Raw genomic sequence first — 20,287 nt, 5'->3', positions numbered from 1 at the left:
TCTGGAGTAGCGCTTAAAAACGTCTAATCGATATTAGAAGCACTTCTGTGCATATCAGAGTAATAACAGTGTTTCAAGATGAAGTGACATTTAATAACAATAAACATCAATAGCCATGACCAGGTCAGACCATGATTTTGGGGATATCCTCACTCATTTTTAATCACCCACACCAATCATTCTGGTTAACAGTGGTGGCTGGTGAACTTTGGGGCAAGTCACTGCAGCATAGCAAACAAACAAACAAAACCACACACCAATCATGCCCGCTTCCTCGCATGGCAATATCCCCTCCATCAGGGGAGCAACCAGAATTAGAAACCTCTCCCCCAACCTCCATCTATGGTCAAGAGCTGCCCCCACCGGTTGTCTCCTTCCATCAGAACAGGCAGAAGGGGAATACTGGCCCTAAGAAAGCTGCCCTCTTACACCACCCTTCATTACCTTGGCCAGCCCAGGCCTGGACCTCCTTCCCAGGATGATCCTCCTGTCATGTACCCTCTCTTCCTCTTCCCTCTTCTGCCCCTCTGACTTCTCTCCCACAACTGTGCAGTAAGGGTCAGCCAGAAAACAAGCCATTGTCAGGGGATTTGCGGAGCTGATTCATTGCCCAAGCCTCATGTTGCATATTGCACTCTAACTGCCCTATGTGAAATCCCCTGGTGCATTCTAGAGCACATTGCCATAACAGCACCCTAACCCATTCAAAATCACCACTGTTTGCTTTCTATGAGGCCCTCACTGCACCACAGCGGCACTGGAGCAGAAAGCCCCTTGCAGCCATGGCATTACTTGCAGTGTTCGTCTGAACCAAGCGGTGGTGGGTGACTGACGCACACACATTCTTTCTATGTTATACATATAAAAATGTGTGTGCTTACAAAATAGATAGATTTAAGACAGAATTAGTGATTTTGTAACATGTACAAATTGGGAGGATTACAGAAAATATGGATGGTTGGCATCTCTGCAATTCATGAAAATTCACAAAAAAAAAAGTTAAGTGGCATGCCAAGTCTAGGTAATGAGGGTTAGAGGCGTCCCTTTAAAAGGGAGATTCCCACTTACCCCTGATCTGCACTCACCCAAATGCTGTAGATACTGCACTGTCCTTTCATGACCCTTCAGAGGAGAGTTGGCTTTCTTTGATTGATCCACTAGTACCTGCAGAGCTTTTAGTAGAAGAAAGAGGTCAATTCCATGGGGATTATACTTAAATTTAGAAAGCAGATTCCTGCATTCACTGAGAACTCATGCTCCTGGGAGAGCAGGATGACAAAGCATGCTCCTCCCACTGCAGCAGAACAGGAAAAATTATTTTTACATGTCAACTTTTTGCTACACAAGAAGCTCTTGGCAAGGACATACCCCAGGCAAACAACAGGGATAAATACTTAAGTCAAATAATTATTTAATCAAGAGACTGCTACAATGGGAGGCCATTCTGAAATACTGTTAGTTTAAGAATGAACAAACAGACTCTTGTCAGCAAGGGATGGGTTACGATGTATAGCAGAGGTGTGCACTCCATTCACCCCTCTTCCTTCCTCACTTACCTTTTTCATGCAGCCCTTTCTTCTCATACAGTATTATCAGCTCACTGTACTTGTGTGCCTTCTTCAGTACATGCTCACTCTCTTCTATGTGGCAGTGATTATTCTCCAGTCGTAGCAACGGTGCTACCAGAGCTACATTTGTCTGTAAGCAAGGGAAGGGCATTCAGAGGTTTCAGATTCATGAACTGTGCACTCAGGCTCAGTGTCCAACACTATAATCAAGAACACAGGAAGGGGAGGAGATCCAGAAAAGAGAAAATATCCATTAGGGCACAAGAAGTGGGATTTTAACATTTGAAAGGGAATCCTCTACTCTTGTCAATTTTACATGCAGTTTAACTTTGGTGTTCAGTGAGCAAGCAGATAGCCAATGGCCCATATACCAGCACTTCTTTACTCACTATGGTGGAGGCCAGCTGTTGAGAAACATTAACTTCAGGAGTAATGGTCTCCGACAACTCTCTCCATCTACTTAAGCACAGCAATGAGAGAGAAGCATGCTTACAAATATGTAGGTATTTCTCTATACTTCAAAACAGAGCATTTCTCTTTGAGGAAAAGCAACCTTGCAAATCCAAGGAAGTAAACAGATATGCTTGCCAAGTTCAGTGAAGTTGTCTGTTGCTAATGAAGAAATAAGATGAGATGAAATTAAGTTCCACAACGCACTTTAGTCCATGAAGGACAGATGTTCACTTGAATAACCTCAAATGAAACTATTCCTTATCCTGTCTTCCAATTTTCCACACCCCAAACTCCCAATGGAGTTTACTTTTTATAGATTTTTATAGGCTCGCTGGGTTAGGCAGGGAACTCACATGTAGGTAACACTTGAGCAAGGTGGTGTCAATGATTTGGAGCAACTTCTTTTTGGATTTGATGGTGGGTGTTCCTTCCATGAGGGGTGAGGTGCTGGACTGGTGGTCGGAGTCATTTAACTTCTTTACCAGCTGACTTCTTTTCTGCAGACAACAGAATGAGATTTTAAAAGTATGTATTTTATTCCACCATCCCACAAATACCGTTCCAAAGGAAAACATAGGCCAACCTAAACCCTCTTAATTATAATCCATTACACACACCCATCAACTATCCCTCTGCAAATGTCTCAATTTAGATATAAGATGTATTCATCCATAACTCTGGGTGCATTTAGCTCTAGGGCCTCAACTAATTTCACCTTCCATGATATCACACCATGATAGGAGTACTCCCCAATGTATACTAATTTTACACCCCAATTTGACAAGCCTACTATTAATCTACATTAACCACGTTTTATGAAAATTTAAGATTTGACATTTGTTTAAGAAAAAAGCACAAATGTCCAACTCCTTTTGGTGGTGTCTTTCACTATCTATCCCTAATAGGCCAACATGTCACAAACTAGGGAGAATAAATCTATAAATAGAAAAAGTAATATTTAGTTACTACTTTTAATTATTTAAGTCTAGGAAAGTAAACTATCAAAGTTTGTCAGTATTGTAAGTACCTTATAGAAGCCAGCCAAATTCTCAGCTGATACAGCTCCATTGATTCCACACTAGCTCAAGTTCTGGTCTTTTATCTTTATCTTGGCCCTATTAATCACTATGTAGTTAGGCTTTTTAGCTATCAAGGGAGAGAACAGTATAGTAGTCCATGGGAACCAGTGAGAGGGAAAGCATAGCTAACCAGACACATTTGGGGTATGCTCCAAATCCAGCACTGTATTCTTCTGACATCTCCCTGCTATGCAGTGCCCCCTTACTGAAGTCACCAGGTCAGGGCTGGGCATCAGAAGCCAAATTCCCTAGAGGTACATATTAACAGCATTTACCTGAGTTAGATAGTCTATGAGTGCTAAGTGTGCTTTCTCCAGCTCAGCCCCAGAGAGCACCGGCAGAGGATTAGGATACTGCAACTGTTTCCTGTAATCAGTGGGCAGTAAGTCAGGATACAGACCCATCACATGAGTGGGATCTAAGCAAAAAACAACCAGTATTTGTAAGTTTCATACCATCTTGTTTTTCAAAATACCAGTATTATATAGCTTTCTGGTAATTAGTGCAGTTTATCATAGACAAGCCCCCAGCACTTAGTAGTTTCATCTTCCTGGTGCTTTACAAATAATTGTCTCTACACTATTAAATTGCTAATCAAGTATCCCCATTTTACACATGAGGAAATGGAAGCAGAAGTTAAGTGAGGCAAGGGGGAGACAAAGCTGGAGCAGAATTTTTAAGTTCATGCCTTCCCCGACCCACAATATTCATTCTGTTGCTAGAGCTTAGTGCAGAGTCCCAGCACTAATAATGAGGTTCAATGGCAGGACTGTGAATTAATACTGCTGGTTGCAAAAGGCTTCTAAGAACATAACACCATTGTAATAAATCCAATGAGCTTCAGAACAGATTACATGGACAGACCTGACCAGCAGTTCCCATTACTAATGAACATCAGTTTCATGCAGTTTACAAACTCTAAAGTTCACTACTTAGATTAAAATCCTAGCTCCTGATCTGTTCCTCAGGTCCCAGGAGTAAAGTTTTCAAAAAGTCCTAATTCCCAAAAGTGACTTAGGTGCCTAAGACTCACTGAAAGTCATGCCTGAAGCTGAAAGTTGACTATTCAGGGAACTTCTGACATTCACTCACTTCCTTCTTATTCCATTCCATGAAATGTTCATCAAGCAGAAAAACAAGTAGCGGCTCACTGACTTTTAGCAGTGGCTGGTGCTCATAAAACTCAGAGTGAAGGAACTTTGTACAGGTGCCCCTTCTACTTCTATTCCAACTTGTGACACTTTTTGTAGAGTAGTGGGGAGGGTTTCAGGGTCTAACCAACAAACTAATCTTTGGGCTGCACAAGATGACACTACTTGTTCTCAGACTAAATCAAGTTCAGCACCAGCATCAATTTCTGGTGAGATTTACTGTAGTCTCCCCTCACTCACATTCTTCAACCCCAGGCTATACCAAGTTACCTGTACCGAGCTTGGCAAAAACCTGCATGGATTCATCGAAGCGCTTCTGGCAGAAGAGGTTAAAGGCATAGAGGTTCTTAATGTGATGAATCTGTTGTTGCTTTTCACTATCTGAATCATCTTTCATTTCCTACACAAATACAAACCCAGGAATAATAATAAGAATTCTTGTGCTTAAATATAAAGAGAACAGAGAAGAAAAACTGACAGTGTTGAGCTTGAAATCCATTGAAAAGAATGGGAAAACCCAGGATTGAACAGGTGACCAAAAGCGCCTAAACTTCTAAAACCAGACAGTTTGTCAAGGATGGGCAGCACTGGATAGCAGAGTAGAGCCAGGAGACAGGAAGTTATTAAATGGCTAAGGGGTTAGTCAAGAGAAACTAGAGAGTGTGTGTGAAGTGGACATCAAGGAGGTTAAGACCTCAGGGCTTTCAACAGTGCTTAGTGGCAGCAGTTACCAAACAGACTACAGAGACTGGCCCATGATTCTATACCCAGCAATACAAATAGTGTATTCCACCCACACCACTAAAGATGACAACTTACCGCCAACTGCAGAGCCAATTCAAACTGCTTGTCTTGGAGAAGCTGCTGGATCTGGGTTGCTATGGAGACTGGAAGGAGACGCCAAACAAAATGATTGCTGGCCACATACACAATATTCGTACTACAATTGGAAGAGAAAAGGCCAGTTACCAAGATATAATAGTGAGGCAGGAACTCTAGCCCACATCTTGTGAGAAGAGTCTATCCTGGTTAACACATGTATGGCTTAACCAGATATACTAAAGTGGTGAGGTTACTCAAGTTCTCCTTTCCCTGCTCAACATAGCGGTGAAGGCAAAACAGAAAGCGATTAAACCACCACTGTGAATTCCTGAGGACACTTGGGGTATGTCTACACTGCAATTAGATACCTGCGGCTGGATTGCAGGAAAGAACTTCAGAAAGGAATTAAAAGGAAGAGAAGCATAGCGAGGGAAGAGAACCTTATCTTGAGGTGCATATCAAAGGCTTGCTAATATATATTTGGGGGTACAAAGGGACACAGGCACCCTTCAGTGAGGAAGTAAAAGGACCGCGCTTTTGCTTCATGCAAAAGGAGTCTCAACTATGCTTAGCTGAAAACACCGAAGAGAACTTTGAGTGAGAAATTTCTTTGGACAAGAGAGTAATTTTTTAGTTAAGATTAGTTTCTTGAAAGTATGTTACAATTTTGTTTTATACGTAACCATTTGTTTCCAATATTCTTACTCATTATTACTTAAATTTCTAGTCATTGATAATACTGTATATATTCATATTTACAATGAAAGCAAGTTTAAGTGTACTAGTGTTAAGCAATGTGCTCATCTTGAGTTAAATCTTAGAAGCTGGTGTTTGGGAATAGCAGGGCCGGTGAGTCTGAGTATTCAATGGATAGAGGCTGGACGCTGCAGGGAAGATGCCGAGTATTTGCAAGTTGTGGTGTGCCTGTTGCTACCCCTACAGAGAAAGTGAGGTCTACAGAGGCCTAGCAGGCCGTGCTTATGCTCTCAGAGGCTGGTGGTGGTTTCAGGGAGCTGATCACAGAATACACAGACAAGACTACTTCTCAGTAAGGGCAGGCAGCAGTGAGGTGCCCCACAATCCTGGGTACCCTCGTGAAGAGTCACAGTATTCCATTTCCACAAGAAGCTTGTCATGAAGGCACTACTGCAGCCACCCCAATAATCAAAACTTGAAACAGGAATCAAAGGTTCTACTAGAGAGCAAGGGAACCCCCCACTATGCCCTTAAAAGCCATGAGAGATCAGTTTATACATATTTACCGTCATCAAGGTCAAGTGATGCTGCCCTGAATAACATCTACTTTTCATATTCAGAGCGACTTAAACACCCAATCAATCCTCAACACCCACGTGAGGTAGGTAAGTATTACCTTTTACTTTAAAGAGGGAGAAACTGAGAAAGAATGTTTAAGTGGCTTAGTCAAGGTCAGAGGGAGTTGGAACAGAATTAAGGATTTTCTAGCTCCCTGTGTTGTGCTCAGAACATGAGCCTCCCCAGTCCCTGCCCCACAATCAGACACATTTTGTTAATCTTAAGCCTTTTTTTTTTTTAAAATCCCAGGGAAAGTTTTGTGCAAACTTGTCAGTGCTTCTAGCTGCCTTCTACAAAAAAAAAAAAAAAAAAAAAAAACACACCCACACAGAAAAAAGGGCAGTTATACCCCCAAATCACCAGGTTAGTTTAAATCAAAACAGGTTACATAACTAAGCAATCAGGATACAAGTATCCTGTCTATACTAGCCACTGCAGAATGAGGAGGGCTGTGAGAGGTACAGAGGAATTTAGTTCCAAGAAAGCAGCAGAACACAAGAGAACAGTGTCCCTTATCCAGTAACCTTAAGGTCAACACAGCATAGTGTAGCAACAAGAGGGGCAGATTATTAAGGTTCTGGCTATGAGCTGTTTACAACTTCTGACTCCACAGGTCAGAGAAGAAACAACATGATGATGGAACTCATGGTGCTAGTTAACCATAGTTATATTTCAGATTGTATGGAAGGGCACAATACACAGAAACTGTCGAAGAAGAAAGACTAGGTATAGGGAGAGATGAAAAAGGAAGTGCTCTTGTACCCTCCAGAGGTGATGAAGCGTGGTCTTTGCAGCTCAATACTCTGCACCAGCAGCCGGGGTTCAAAAGTGCGAATCTCCACATACCTTGGTAGCACCGCAATGATGTATGGAGGCTGATGTTCTGTTTGGGAGATGGAACAAGCATGCATCAGACAGATTTCTCCAGTATACCCTGGAAAGGGCCATGACTCACACCATAACTTCCCTCCAGAAATGTTCAGTATGTTACGCCCTTCTCACCCATCCCCCAAATCCATCAATGAGCTTAATGCTAGAAATTAACAGCAATTCACTGATTACTATCATTTTTTCCCCCTCAGTTTTCCTTGCCACTTCTCTCTCACCACACGCAAATTCTGCAGTACTCAACTTCTCACAAAAGCCAAAATCAGGTTTTAAATTACAAAAACAAGTGGCACATATGTAGTGTCTTTTATTTGCAGATCTCAAATCACTTTATAAAGATGGAGTTATCCCCACCATACTGAAAAAGAAACTGAGGGCACAGAAGTTGAGAGCAAGGAAGTAGAGAGAAATATAACCCATGCCTCTCTGCTTGAATCACTAGGTCATGCTAGCTAGCACTCAGATGATTGTAATAAAATCAGTGTGACACAATCAAAGACTCATACATTAAGCTAGTGAACTTAAATCTGCTCCACTCATAAGAAACAAAAAGCTGACAAATCCTGGTTGGATTACAGCAAGGAAAAACTACTTCTAGTCCTCACCCATAGCTATGGGAATGTCTGTCCAATTCAAGGCACCTTTCTGAGTACAGATCCCTTCTTCGTTAAGTACTACCGTTAGATCATCTTGACCAACTGCAACTTTTCCATCTGCTAAGGGAGCCACCAATGGTTCAAGCTGCTTCCCTGTGGGGAACAGTTCTTTGATGGACCCTTTTCCATCCACCTGTGAGAGGAAGGGGGCAGGTGGGAGGGGAAAGGTCATTCAGTTTTCACTGTGGAGTTGTCATCTCAAAACTGTAGAAGACTACTTGATGAAAAGACAGACTTTATAGCATATTTTTTTGAAAGTGATACATGAGTCTCAAAATATCCACTAACACATGAAGGTAGTTTTGAAGGCTATTTGTAGGTCATCTTTTGTATGTATGTATCAAAATATTACTTGTTAGCATTGCAATTTAAAAATAAATTTGTATTTTTCTCTTAATTTGAGGAAGCCTGTTCCTATTGCTAATAGACTACTGTAACTGGATGATCTTGTTATTTAGCCACTAAGGCGTACAGTCTGTGTAGCACGATAATACTGATGTCAGTAAAAGTGTGCCGTAGTCCATAGATTTTCCTTGGACTCCCTTCTCATTCATATATGGGCCTTATTTAAGTGACAGTACCATAGGAATGTATTTCATTTTCCTAAAATATCAACATAAAATGATAAAGATGGAAAACTATAGTAATGGTAATAATTATGACTATTGTTAATGTTGCTGTCAAATTAACCAATAGAAGGCACTATTTCATTTCAGTCCTGCAGTAAATCTGAAATAATTAACAGTGATGAATTTAGATATTTAAAGGGATGTTGTCAAATTGAAACTGTTTAATTTCAGCTGAAGCACTAAAATAATTTTGGTGAAGTTACTCTGCCCCTCGAATAATCTCACTTTTAAAAAAACCCTATTGAATAGGTTTCAGAGTAGCAGCAATGTTAGTTTGTATCCGCAAAAAGAAAAGGAGTACTTGTGGCACCTTAGAGACTAACAAATTTATCTGAGCATAAAGTGAGTTGTAGCTCTAGAAAGCTTATGATCAAATAAATTTGTTAGTCTCTAAGGTGCCACAAGTACTCCTTTCCTATTGAATAGGTTATTTTTAAAATATTTTCCCCTCTTATGTTGAGGTGTAAATACATCAAACAAAAGGGAAACTATGAAACAGAGTTAAAGTGCTGCCCAGCTGAAAAAATGTTTTCTTAATTTAATTCAGTTACACTAATCTTAGGCATTACTTGCAACAACTAGATAGTCTGTTTTTCAGAAAGACAAGCAAATTAAAGGAACATGCATGCTTTTGCGGAAGGAGGAGTAAGCTGAAAGACAGCATGTCAAAAATGGCACATTTTTATAATAAACAGTGTCTATCTCACACTCTGAATCCTCCCTCCCTGGGAGCAGTCTATATCTTCTCCTTAAAAGGATTAACATCCCCTTACATACTCAGTTCAAAGTCCTGTTCTTACCCTTATCAGATAATAGTCCCTCTTGAAACCTACACAGATAGAATTTTCACACCATGCCATAGACTTGGGCACATCCGGCACACTGAAGTCCCCCTGAAGAATGAAAGGAAAGTAAGTCACATTGGCTGCTTTAGGAGCTAACTATGCCTTCCCTGGGCTCCTTTTAACCTGTGGTCTGGAAAGCTTGTTTCATATTTAATTGTGGGGAGGCAGTACCGTAACACTGAGCACATTACCCTTTCTTCACTCTTACACAGTAGGAAAGGTTTCTTTTAAGACTGAGCACCCTACTAGCTACAGAACTGCAAACATTAGACATTACTGCAAAATATTGATCTGCTCATTGAATAATTCTTACTAACATCATGCTTGCTGCAGGAAAGGGCAGACTACATCTGTTTAAGAAGTGGAGTCTACTTTAGAATCACTCCCAACCCTTCCTGGCCAGGGAACGATAGCATTCAGCTAGAATGTCCCAACTCCATATTCTGCACAGCAGCATTTTTCTGTAACTAGACCGTGTGACCTTCCTGAACGGTTATTTAATTGGGCCTCAAAGTGGACCAGAGCTAGAATGCAGAGGTCAATTAGGATTGTATACAAATTGTACCTTTCTATCACTACCCATAGTCTTCAAGAGAGGAGTCAGTCTTCTGGTTCCTGGTGATTTTCACCCATAACTAGCTCCCAATGCATTATTTTGATGGTATCAACACTTTGCTTTCAATTGCTGCTTCTTTGTTAAACCATGCAGCACCAACACTATCAAGTGCACCCTGGAAGCAGAATCTAACACTAATTCTGAATTATACTGCTGATTAAACTGGGGTATTAAAAACAATTTGATACTCTGGCAAGGGCTCTCGTACGGTCTAGTGGTTCCCACAGCACTCTCTCACCTGTAGCTCATAGAACTCCCTGTCCTTCCAGAAATACAGCTGTAGCTTCTTCCGCACTGCCACGCACATCCTCAGCACCTCCTCCCCTGTATCAGAGTGCTGTGAAAACAGACAGCCTCACATGCGTTAGGATTAGAAGGTAAATAGGGACAATAATATCGGGCCATAAATAATCCTAAACCTATAGCACAACTGGTCAATGGAAAAGCTGAGTAAATTTTCATGCTCCCATCGGGTCACCATGGACTATTTTCTTCACTGGGCCAAACCCAAAGTGGATGTCAATCAAGGTGCTGAACATGAGTTCAGATGTGCATGTGGCCAGAAGAAAGATTCAAGATGTTTTCTGAAATAATTAATGTAAGATAAATCTAGGCCACAATAGGACTTGTTAATGAAAGTTACCAGGCACAGCCCTGGAGACTGAAGTTGTGTGTACATGACAGAAATGAATTGTGTAGCAGCAGTATAAGCTTACTCACATTTGTCACTGTACCTCAACCTTATTTTGGTGAGACCACCTCTATACAGAAAAAGATAGGCCAAAGCCTCAATGAACAGGCATAGACTGACCTTTCTGCAGAGACCAAACATTGGGATGGTGGTTTATGCAATGAGGACACCTGTTCCATTTCCCTGTAGACAAGATGCACCAAACCCTTTCATGTAGTCATCCAGCCAGCCTTCAAGATGGTAATGGCTCAGTCACTACTAGCCTGAGCTAGACCTGAAGAGGTGAAAGCCACCAATTCCCATTGCCCATTATTGAGCCACCTACTCCCACTATTTTTCCTGTAGCTCTCACAGTGTGCTAGGTGCTGTACAAACGAAGAAAGGCAGTCTTTCCCCAAGACCTTTCAGTCAACAAGAGAAGTTGTTTGTACCTTTTTCTCCTACTCTAAGTGGTCAGTGGTGCTTTGCTGTCCCCAGGTGCCCTTCCACCTCATCATTAGTTAATTAATTTCTTGACAGCGTCATGGTAGGAATGTGACTATGGAGAGGGCAGTGCTTTACATATCAGCTCCAAGAGGGGTTCCACATGTAGTCAAGCAGTGTGGGAGAAAAAGACAGCAGGTGGAAACTATTACTACTGGTGAAGTGGAAAGGACTGTGGCAATATGAAAAAGACAAGGACAGAGAAGCATTAAAAATTGGCATTAGTCAGGACCTTGAATGTAAAGATGAAAAGCTTGACACTTATGTGCTGAAGGAGTGGGGAACAAGGGATTCAAAGAAAGGGGGATATGATCATATTAATGAACTAATATGATCTAAGGGTCTATGTTTTGTATTCTAATTAATTAGAACAGTTTATTGACAAGAGGCACCACTGCAAGTATACGCTAAGTCAGACACCCACACACAAAAAGTACACCCAATTATAACAAGACATTTTGTAATGCTTGGATTTGCATGTTTCATATGATTTAGCATTAGCTATGTTAACACTAGAAGCCCAAGACTAAATAACTATGAGAAAATGTTTACCACTGGGCAAAAGTTTCAGCTTGCCTAATTACAAAGACCAAGCTCCCTTTCAAGAGTAAATCAAAGCACTAGAGGTACACCATTAACTTAAGTCTCCTCTAGCTATAAGCAAGGTCTGGGGACCAAAGTACAGGTAAATTGATTAACTGATTTGTGTGTAAGTAAGAGACCATTTTTATAAGACCGTAGGACCCGGATGAAGGACCACCTTATCCTTATGGAACATTATATAGATTGAATCAGCCATTAGTGTCTCCAAGACACTCTAGGTTAACGTAACTGTTACCAGAAACAATTTTCAGAGAAAGATGGTGAAGTGAAAATTCGAAGAACCACTCTAATGGTGGTTCCATTACCTTTGTAAGCCCCATTGTAAGTCCCAAGATGGGGATGGCTTCCAAAATGAAAAAAGCACTGGAAGAACTACCCTTTAAAAATCTCATCACTGAGGATGAAAATTCAGTTGAGTCTTGAATCAATGGGTGAAAGGCCAAAATTACAACCAAGTGTACTCTTACAAAGTGGAGGAAGAAACCAAGACCAACATTTTTAAAACTTGGTGCCTGGAGTGAACTTCCTAAGTCCACTGTTAAACACGCAAATAAGCAGCCTGATTTTCAGAAGTGCTGAACCACAACATCTCCCAATTTCTCACATAATAAATTTAAAATGAAAATAACTTTGTAACATACAAAACCCTCTGAGCAATTTGAAAGTTAGTCTTTGTTATGAGACTTTGTCAGAACACTTACAACATTAACCTGCCTCCACTTACCTGTAAGTCACACGTGAACAGAGATGCACCTTTTGCCTTAGAGACTGTGGTGATTTGTTGAAATGTCAACAGGTCGTGGACATAAATGTTATTTTCTGTTTTAGACAAAATTCCTAATTATTGTTCAATAATTTAAAAAACATGCAACTCATTTTTAATTTACAGAAACTATCACAAGACACTTTACAAAGCAGATCCAAACTAGTGAGAGAAATTTAAAGTTTCAGGATAGGAAGGAGACGGGGTTTTTTCCCCCCTTCACAATTTGAAAACAATCAGTGAGGCAGAGACAAAAAGGTTTCTGGGTTGCAGAAGACTTTCACACCAACTGTGGTAAGACTGTATGAAGGAACCAAGAACGGGTGCTAAACAAGCAAGCAAAGTGGAAGACAGACAGAAGAGAAAGCAGGCGACAGCAAGTTCATGATGGAAGCTCTCATTAAAAAAAGACCATTTTGAACTGGCTCCTGAAATTTGTGGGTGGTGAACAGAGTTGAAAGTTGGAGCTGGTGTGGTCAAGTTTTTGTACGCACGAGAACGCAGGCAGCAGCATTCTACACATGCTGGAGTCGGGAGAGCTGGGACTTGGAGGTCAAAAAGGAAGGAGTTGTACCATAAGTAAAAAGAGACAAGGAAGATCATAATTCAAGAATAAGTTCACCCAACATACAGTACTCAAAATTCTTGCATAAGTTATTTGAATATTAGTGGTCTGTTCCCCAAATGTCTTTACTGGCTTAAGGGTAGCCCAGCTGCTTCTTAACCTATACTGCACAACACTTCCCTGCAAATTAGAGGGCAGAATTCTAGACTCAGTGACTTTTCAACAACTAGACTGCCATGCAGTGTGAAGGACCACCCCAAATCAAGATGGTGGCAAACTGTTTTAAGAATAAGCCTTAGAGTAGGTGAGGGTATGAATTATTCACTTTCCTTGGTACAACAAACAGACAGTCTATATGGGGGTGGGGAAAAAGAGATGTCATGCTCAGCCAAGTAACTGCACCAAAAAAAAAAAAAAAAAGAACTAAATACTGAAACATATTCTTCACTTACCTAACAAACTGACCAGAATTTTAAATTGGGAAACAACATGAATCTGAAAAGAGAATTGTATTAAAGCAACATCTCTACAAGCCAAACACTATTCCCTGCCCCCACACCCAGACATGGACAGAGATTTAATTAGTCTATGCAAATAGTTTTATTTACCCACACAAGGCAATGAAGATGGAGCTACTGTTACTTTCTATGCAACATTCCTCCAGCTACTGTACAATCCCATACCTATACTCATGAAGTGTCTGATAAAGCTAGCTTATATTGTTTATATCCTTTCCGAGTGAGAAAGCTTAACAATGTAGATCCCTTTAACAAGATTTAACCATGTTCTGGTGCTTCACCAATAAAAGGATGTAAATGATTCCTTAAAAACTACTGTTCTCCAACAAAAAGGCAAGGTGCTCTACTTACTGCAGTGATACATTCAGTGTGCTAACATCTATCAAAATTAAAATGATAATAAAACTGACAGCAAGTCAGTACACAGCTATTCTAGATTCCAGCCTCTAATAGCCAAAACAATATTTGCACTTTAATAGCATGTTTCATCAAAGGATATCAAGTACCATGTCAGACAGCAATGTATTATCTCCATCATACAAACATGTATGATTTGCTGGAGGTCACAGCGATTCAGTAAGTGAGTCCTAACACCAAGTCATCTACTGTAACCACCAAGCCAAGTTCCTTCCTACTGTAGGAAGGGACTGTGGACAAACTCACAGTCTAGTCTGTGCCACTCCCAACAAAGTTTACTGTTTAACCAAAAAAAAAAAAAAAAAAGCAGCCTTCTGGGGATTCCAGATAAATGTATTTCACATTGCACCCTCTTAGTGGAATCACCAGCAATTTTCCCCAATGTCAGCAACTGCCATTTCCTACCTGCTGAATCTTTTTTGAGAAGTTCTTGTTGGATTTCTCTAGTGTCACTTCAAATCTGTTGCAACCTACCAAGCAGAGATTAAAGAGTGACATAAAATCACAGTTGCCTTCAGATTTATTACTGCATAAACCCTTACTGTAAGTCCCATAAATTATAGCAGAAATTGAATTAAGTATCTAATGACAGAAGACTGCATGTCTTGTAAGAAGTGTGTGCTTCCTTTTTCTTAAACCAGTTTGGGGGATCTGAGGTTGTCATACATATCTAGCTGGGGATTCCAAAAACATGGTTTAACTTCATGAAGTCAGCAAATCAGAAGGTCTCATCTTTAGCTAAATCCTTGCCTTGGAATCTCAGATCCTAATATAATTTAATTAAATATTTAAAAAAACCCAAGCTATGAAGACAGCCCTAAAGCACCTTTTTTCCCAGCCAATCAAATACCAGCAACTCAAATCTCCAGGAAGCACATCACTGCAAGATGGAGAAAGAAAAAAACACTTCACTACAAGGGTTTAAAAGGAGTTTTACGGATACAAACTTACAGCCACTTTCTGATGATGTAACCTCTCCTGGTATTGATGCAAAAAGGGGGAGAAATTTACCAAGTGAGACAAAAGACACTAGCAACTCAAGTCAGCATGATCTATTGAAACAGACTACCTATGGAGGCTGGGAAAGAGCTGGAATTAGGGTTTAGGAATCCAAGTGTCTACAATAGAAAGAGAATCCTTCTGAGACCAGGTGCAATTGGGGGCAGATGTGCCACACCTTTTAACTTTTTCCTTTGCAATCCAATGAGCTATTAAATTAAAGTACATTTAATAGTATTGTTTTCTGCACATTATAACTGGTAGATACCAGAGATATAGATCTGCTTAACATGAGTAATTTTATATATGATTCTAAATATAATAGGCGCTCTTTGTGGCATCACCAGAATGCACTGAGGCCACTTGTGACCGCTTCCTCAAAAGACAGAGAGGGGAGTATTTTTTGGTCTAGATTAGAATGTTCGGATTCTGAACCAGGTTTAATTTTATTATGTATATTGATCAAGATGGTGGGTCTCACCTTTCAATTAAGTTGCCTTTTTACTGAACCACCAATCTGATCTATTCGCTAGGTTCTGTTAGAGTTTATGCATGGTGGGTATTGTATTCATGCAGATTACACTAATTTACTGTAAATACACATGTGGAAACCATTATAGTTCAGATAGATAACCAGAAACTTCTATGCTTAAACTCTGTACCATTTTCTTTTTATCATCTTAATACAATTCTTAACTTTGGTGGAATCTTGTGAGAAAGGGTAATTTTTAAAGCAGATGGTAAACTCTAGAAGACAGATAACAGAGTAGAAGGAAAGAAAAGGTAAGATCTATATATATTGCAGTGGCCCTGTATAAACATTTTCGTAAGCTACAGGTGATAAAAGCTGCTGTTCAGTATACTAAATGTACCAGGGTACCAGTATTATTAGAGTCACTGAAGAGTGGAGAAAGATACATTGTCATAATATTGCACAAAAGCTTGGGGTTTTTTGTACAAGCTCACCTATATCCTTCCTGATCCTGTAAAGGAGGAGATGCCCTTGTTTGGTGCCAACAAGCAGCCATTCCTCTGTAAGATAAGAGAATTCTTATCAGTACCAATAAGAATACCCCTCTCAGCTAAAAGTAATCTGAAAATTCTTCATCTTCTTAAACTGAAGCCCACTGTTGAATGGTCCAAAACATATTATGGCAAATTTCGGCTGGGGAACGTGCATGGCTCTTGCACTGTTTCCCTAGAGCAGGGGTATGCACACTTTTTGGCCCAAGGGCCACATCTGGGTATGGAAATTGTATGGTGGGCCATGAATGCTCACGAAATTGGGGGTTGGGGTGAGGGCTCCGGTTGGGGGTGCAGGCTCTGGGGTAGGGCCAGAAATGAGTTCAGGGTGTGGGAGGAGGCTCCAAGCTGGGGCAAGGGTACGGGGGTGAGGGCTCGGGGTGCAGGCTCTGGGGTGTGGGAGGGTGGGATCAATGGGTTCGGAGGGTAGGAGTGGGATATGGGCTGGGGCAAGGGGTCGGGGTGCAGACTCTGGGCTGCGCTTACCTCAAACAGGTCACAGAAGCAGCTTCATGTCCCCCCCAGCTCCCATGCAGAGACACGGCCAGGCAGCTCTGCGTGTTGCCCCATCTGCAGGTGCCACCCCTGCAGCTCCTATTGGCCCTGTTTTCTGGCCAATGGGAGCTGCGGGGGCAGTGGCAGTGTGCAAAGCCCACTGGCTACCCATATGCTTAGGAGCTGGAGGAAGCCGCACAGAGCAAGCCTCCAACCCTGCTCCCCAGCAGGAGCTTGAGGGCTGGAATAAAAGGTCTGAAGGGCTGGATGCAGCCCCCAGACTGTAGTTTGCCCAAGTCTGCCCTAGAGGAAGTGCTTCCATATAGAGTAACCTTTGTTTTGGGAAACAAACATTTCCAGGGATCAGGAAAGAAGTATGAAAACATGGCCCCGATACAGGCGCCTACTTGCTCATAATTAGGGCCCTACCAAATTGGTGGCCATGAAAAACGTGTCATGGACCATGAAATCTGGTCTTGTGTGCGCGTTTATCCCATACTATACAGATTTCACAGGGGAGACCAATGTTTCTCAAATTGGAGGTCCTGATCCAAAAGCCAATTGCAGGCACGGGGGAGGGGGGAGAGTGTTGCAAGGTTATTTTAGGGAGGTCATGGTATTGTCACCCTTAACTTCTGCACTGCCTTCAGAGCTGGGTGGCTGGAGAGTGGCAGCTGTTAACTGAGCGCCCAGATCTGCAGGCAACAGCAAAGAAGTAAGGGTGGCAATACCGTAACATGTTGTCTTTACTTCTGTGCTGCTGTTTGAGGAGGCTCTGCCTTCAGAGCTCGGACCCCAGCTAGCAGCTGCCACTCTCCAGCTGCCCAACCCTGAAGGTGGTGCTGCCACCAGCAGCAGCGCAGAAGTAAGGGTAGCAGTACTGCAACCCCCCTACAATAACCTTGCAATCCCCCACAACTCCTTTTCATGTCAGGACCCCTACAATTACAACACCATGAGATTTCACATTTAAATAGGTGAAATCATGAAATTTATGATTTTTAAAATCCTATGATCGTGAAATTGACCAAAATGGACTGTGAATTAGGTAGGGCCCTACTCATAATGAAGTAAAAGTAAAAGGGAGAGAGCTCTGCATTCTTCATAAATATACATAAACTACTTTTCAAGCATTGGCTGCTGCATATAGATGCCTCGTGTTCCTCCCAACTTATTGGTCTACACAGTGAAAAATTGGAGGGAGCAAGACAAATTTAGATACTACCATTTGTGAGTTCTGACTTTGAACACAGTAGTCGAACATTTAGAAGCCACAGTTGTCCCCAGGAATTATTCAGTTATGTCTGAAATGATTACATTAGTTACAAAAAAAAAATGGTATTTGAGTTGCTGTGACACGTAAAAGTCAGTCATTTTGGATTTACAAAGTAGAATACTTGAGAAATCCACTGTTTTTCCACACACACACACTTTCATACATTGCATATTAGAAGGCTTTGAATCTAAGTATTACTGTGCAACTCATCCACAAAAATCTTTGTTCATTAAATTTCCATTAATCTTTAGCTTCATAACAGGGAAAACTTTACTAAACATATGAAATTTACCTTTCCCTTTTTCACACCATATTTCTCAAAGCTACTTGTGATTTAACAAGATCTTGCTTCCCCTGAGCCTCCTTTTTTCCTATTTAATTAGAAATTAAGTCATAAAACTGGAAGTACATCTCCTCTCTTCCATGAGACTGCTGTGCTCAAAAAACCCACAGGATTATGACTTCAATGAAACAAATAAATTTGTTTTGCAATGAAGTTTCTCAGTTTCAACGTTTTCTCCACTGTATTAGTGCTACTGTAAGGAATATATTCAATTTAGCTACAGAATTTAAGTCACAGTGTTTTGTTTTTAAGGCTTAATTAAAAACAAGCCAAGTTTCTGACAAAGTTACTCTTTTACATGAAAGTTTTTGTTCCATAACATAACATTTATTTGAAACTGCTCCAATGGTTTAGTATTAAAAAGAGTCCCAAAGAAAACTGATTAGAGCATAGATGAGGCAGTCAAAGGTGCATGATAAATAAAACCTATTCACCTAGGTATCACTAACACAAATTTGCTATGAACCATCTACTTGCTAAACTTGATTTGTTAATATCACAGCTTTACTATATTAACAAGCAATCTACAAGAAAGAAAGTTACAGGGAGAAACTAGCTAACCCATATTTATAAATATTGAAACATTTTATACTACTGTAAGTAATCACTGCTCCATCTACAGTAATAACAGTTACTAGAATTGTCACTTAGGCCTGATCTACACTTAAAATTTGAGTCGACATAGGTTGGCATAGCCCTGAGAGACATAGCTAACTCCCATGGTAGATGCTGCTAGTTCAATGGAAAAATGATTCTATCCTCAGGGGTGGGGGGTGTTTACCTACACTGATAGAAAATCCCCTTCTGCCAGCACAGACTGCATCAGCATAGCTATGGTGCTGTAGCTATGCCTGTAGTCCCAGAGTATACACACAGCCTTGGATAACAGTTCTAACCCACCAGGTCAGACTGTTTTGTATTTAAGACACGAAGTATGGGTTTATTCACAAATAAAACACACCAGGTAGGGAAAGGCAAAGTATCACTTCTTATGCTACACAGGAACACATTTTCTCCCTCTCTACCATTCAGACTCACACTTAACACACAATGGGAAAGAAAAACACATAGGATACATAAGACCAGAACAAAAAATTTCATCCCACAACAAACAAACCTATTCAAGGTTTCAGAGTAGCAGCCGCATTAGTCTGTATCCGCAAAAAGAAAAAGAGTACTTATGGCACCTTAGAGGCGAACAAATTTGAGTATAAGCTTTCGTGAGGTACAATGGGTGTTACAATGGGTGTTACCATACACACCATAACAAGAGTGATCAGGTAAGGTGAGCTATTACCAGCAGGAGGGGGGGGGGTTTACAATGATAACACCCATTTTTTCATGTTCTGTGTGTATATAAATCTCCCCACTGTATTTTCCACTGAATGCATCCGATGAAGTGAGCTGTAGCTCATGAAAGCTTATGCTCTAATAAATTGGTTAGTCTCTAAGGTGCCACTAGTCCTCCTTTTCTTTTTACTTTGTGTAATGACACATCCACTACCAGTCTTTATTCAAGCCTACAAACTGAGCGCAACCAGATCAGACAGATCACCCAAATGTTTAAAAAACAGACCCATACACAGACCAAAGTGGGTCACTTCCACTACCCTTCAAAACTGCATCTTTTTAATGAATGGAGGCTACAAATCACACTTCAGCCCAATTCCAGTCCCCACTCTATTCCCTGAAACGGGGGCTCAATCCCCGCTAGCCGCTGCCCGGGCTACGCTCAAGATGGGTCACACACGCGGCTTGTAGAGACCCCAACATTCGAAGTCTGGAGCGTGTGTTTTTAGAAAGAGCTTCGAGCCCTTCCCGCGAGGAACCCACCCCGCGACGGGAACAGCCGCAGCGCGCCGGGAGGCTGAGGGCAGCGCTGTGTCACAGGGGTGCCTGGAGACACTGGGCTCAGGGGCAGCGGGCTCAGCCGCGGACACCAGGGCGCGGGGCCACAAGCGGGCCGCGGCCTCGGAGCTGGTCCCGGGGCAGGCGGAGCAACCGCCGCCCCACCGCCGCGGGGTCCCCGGGACTCCTTCGCGGGGCCCCCGGGGGAGGGGCCAAGGCCCGTGGGGGGAGTCCGGGGGCAG

General features: G+C 41.5%; 1 protein-coding gene across 7 annotated transcripts in view; it reads right to left on the bottom strand.

Annotated features, from left to right (window-relative positions):
• VPS39 (VPS39 subunit of HOPS complex) overlaps positions 1–20,287 on the bottom strand; it is a 33,119-nt gene that overhangs the window by 12,580 nt on the left and 252 nt on the right. Inside the window, exons 2-16 of one of the 7 annotated variants that reach the window (XM_073348655.2) lie at positions 16,027–16,092; positions 15,013–15,039; positions 14,467–14,531; positions 13,579–13,621; positions 12,523–12,617; positions 10,260–10,358; positions 9,361–9,453; positions 7,881–8,064; positions 7,150–7,270; positions 5,071–5,191; positions 4,522–4,651; positions 3,376–3,518; positions 2,375–2,518; positions 1,557–1,698; positions 1,086–1,172 (exon numbers count right to left, since the gene is read on the bottom strand). In XM_073348655.2, the coding sequence (XP_073204756.1) occupies positions 1,086–1,172; positions 1,557–1,698; positions 2,375–2,518; positions 3,376–3,518; positions 4,522–4,651; positions 5,071–5,191; positions 7,150–7,270; positions 7,881–8,064; positions 9,361–9,453; positions 10,260–10,358; positions 12,523–12,617; positions 13,579–13,621; positions 14,467–14,531; positions 15,013–15,039; positions 16,027–16,092 (1,560 nt within the window). Of the gene's footprint in view, positions 1–1,085; positions 1,173–1,556; positions 1,699–2,374; positions 2,519–3,375; positions 3,519–4,521; positions 4,652–5,070; positions 5,192–7,149; positions 7,271–7,880; positions 8,065–9,360; positions 9,454–10,259; positions 10,359–12,522; positions 12,618–13,578; positions 13,622–14,466; positions 14,532–15,012; positions 15,040–16,026; positions 20,264–20,287 lie in introns of those variants that run through there. The other 6 variants (XM_073348656.2, XM_073348657.2, XM_073348658.2 and 3 more) reach the window with 6 other exon arrangements.

This window comes from Lepidochelys kempii, chromosome 6, assembly GCF_965140285.1.
Source record: "Lepidochelys kempii isolate rLepKem1 chromosome 6, rLepKem1.hap1, whole genome shotgun sequence".
NCBI classification, from domain to species: Eukaryota; Metazoa; Chordata; order Testudines; family Cheloniidae; genus Lepidochelys; species Lepidochelys kempii.
This window is presented reverse-complemented; position numbering and strand designations above follow the sequence as displayed.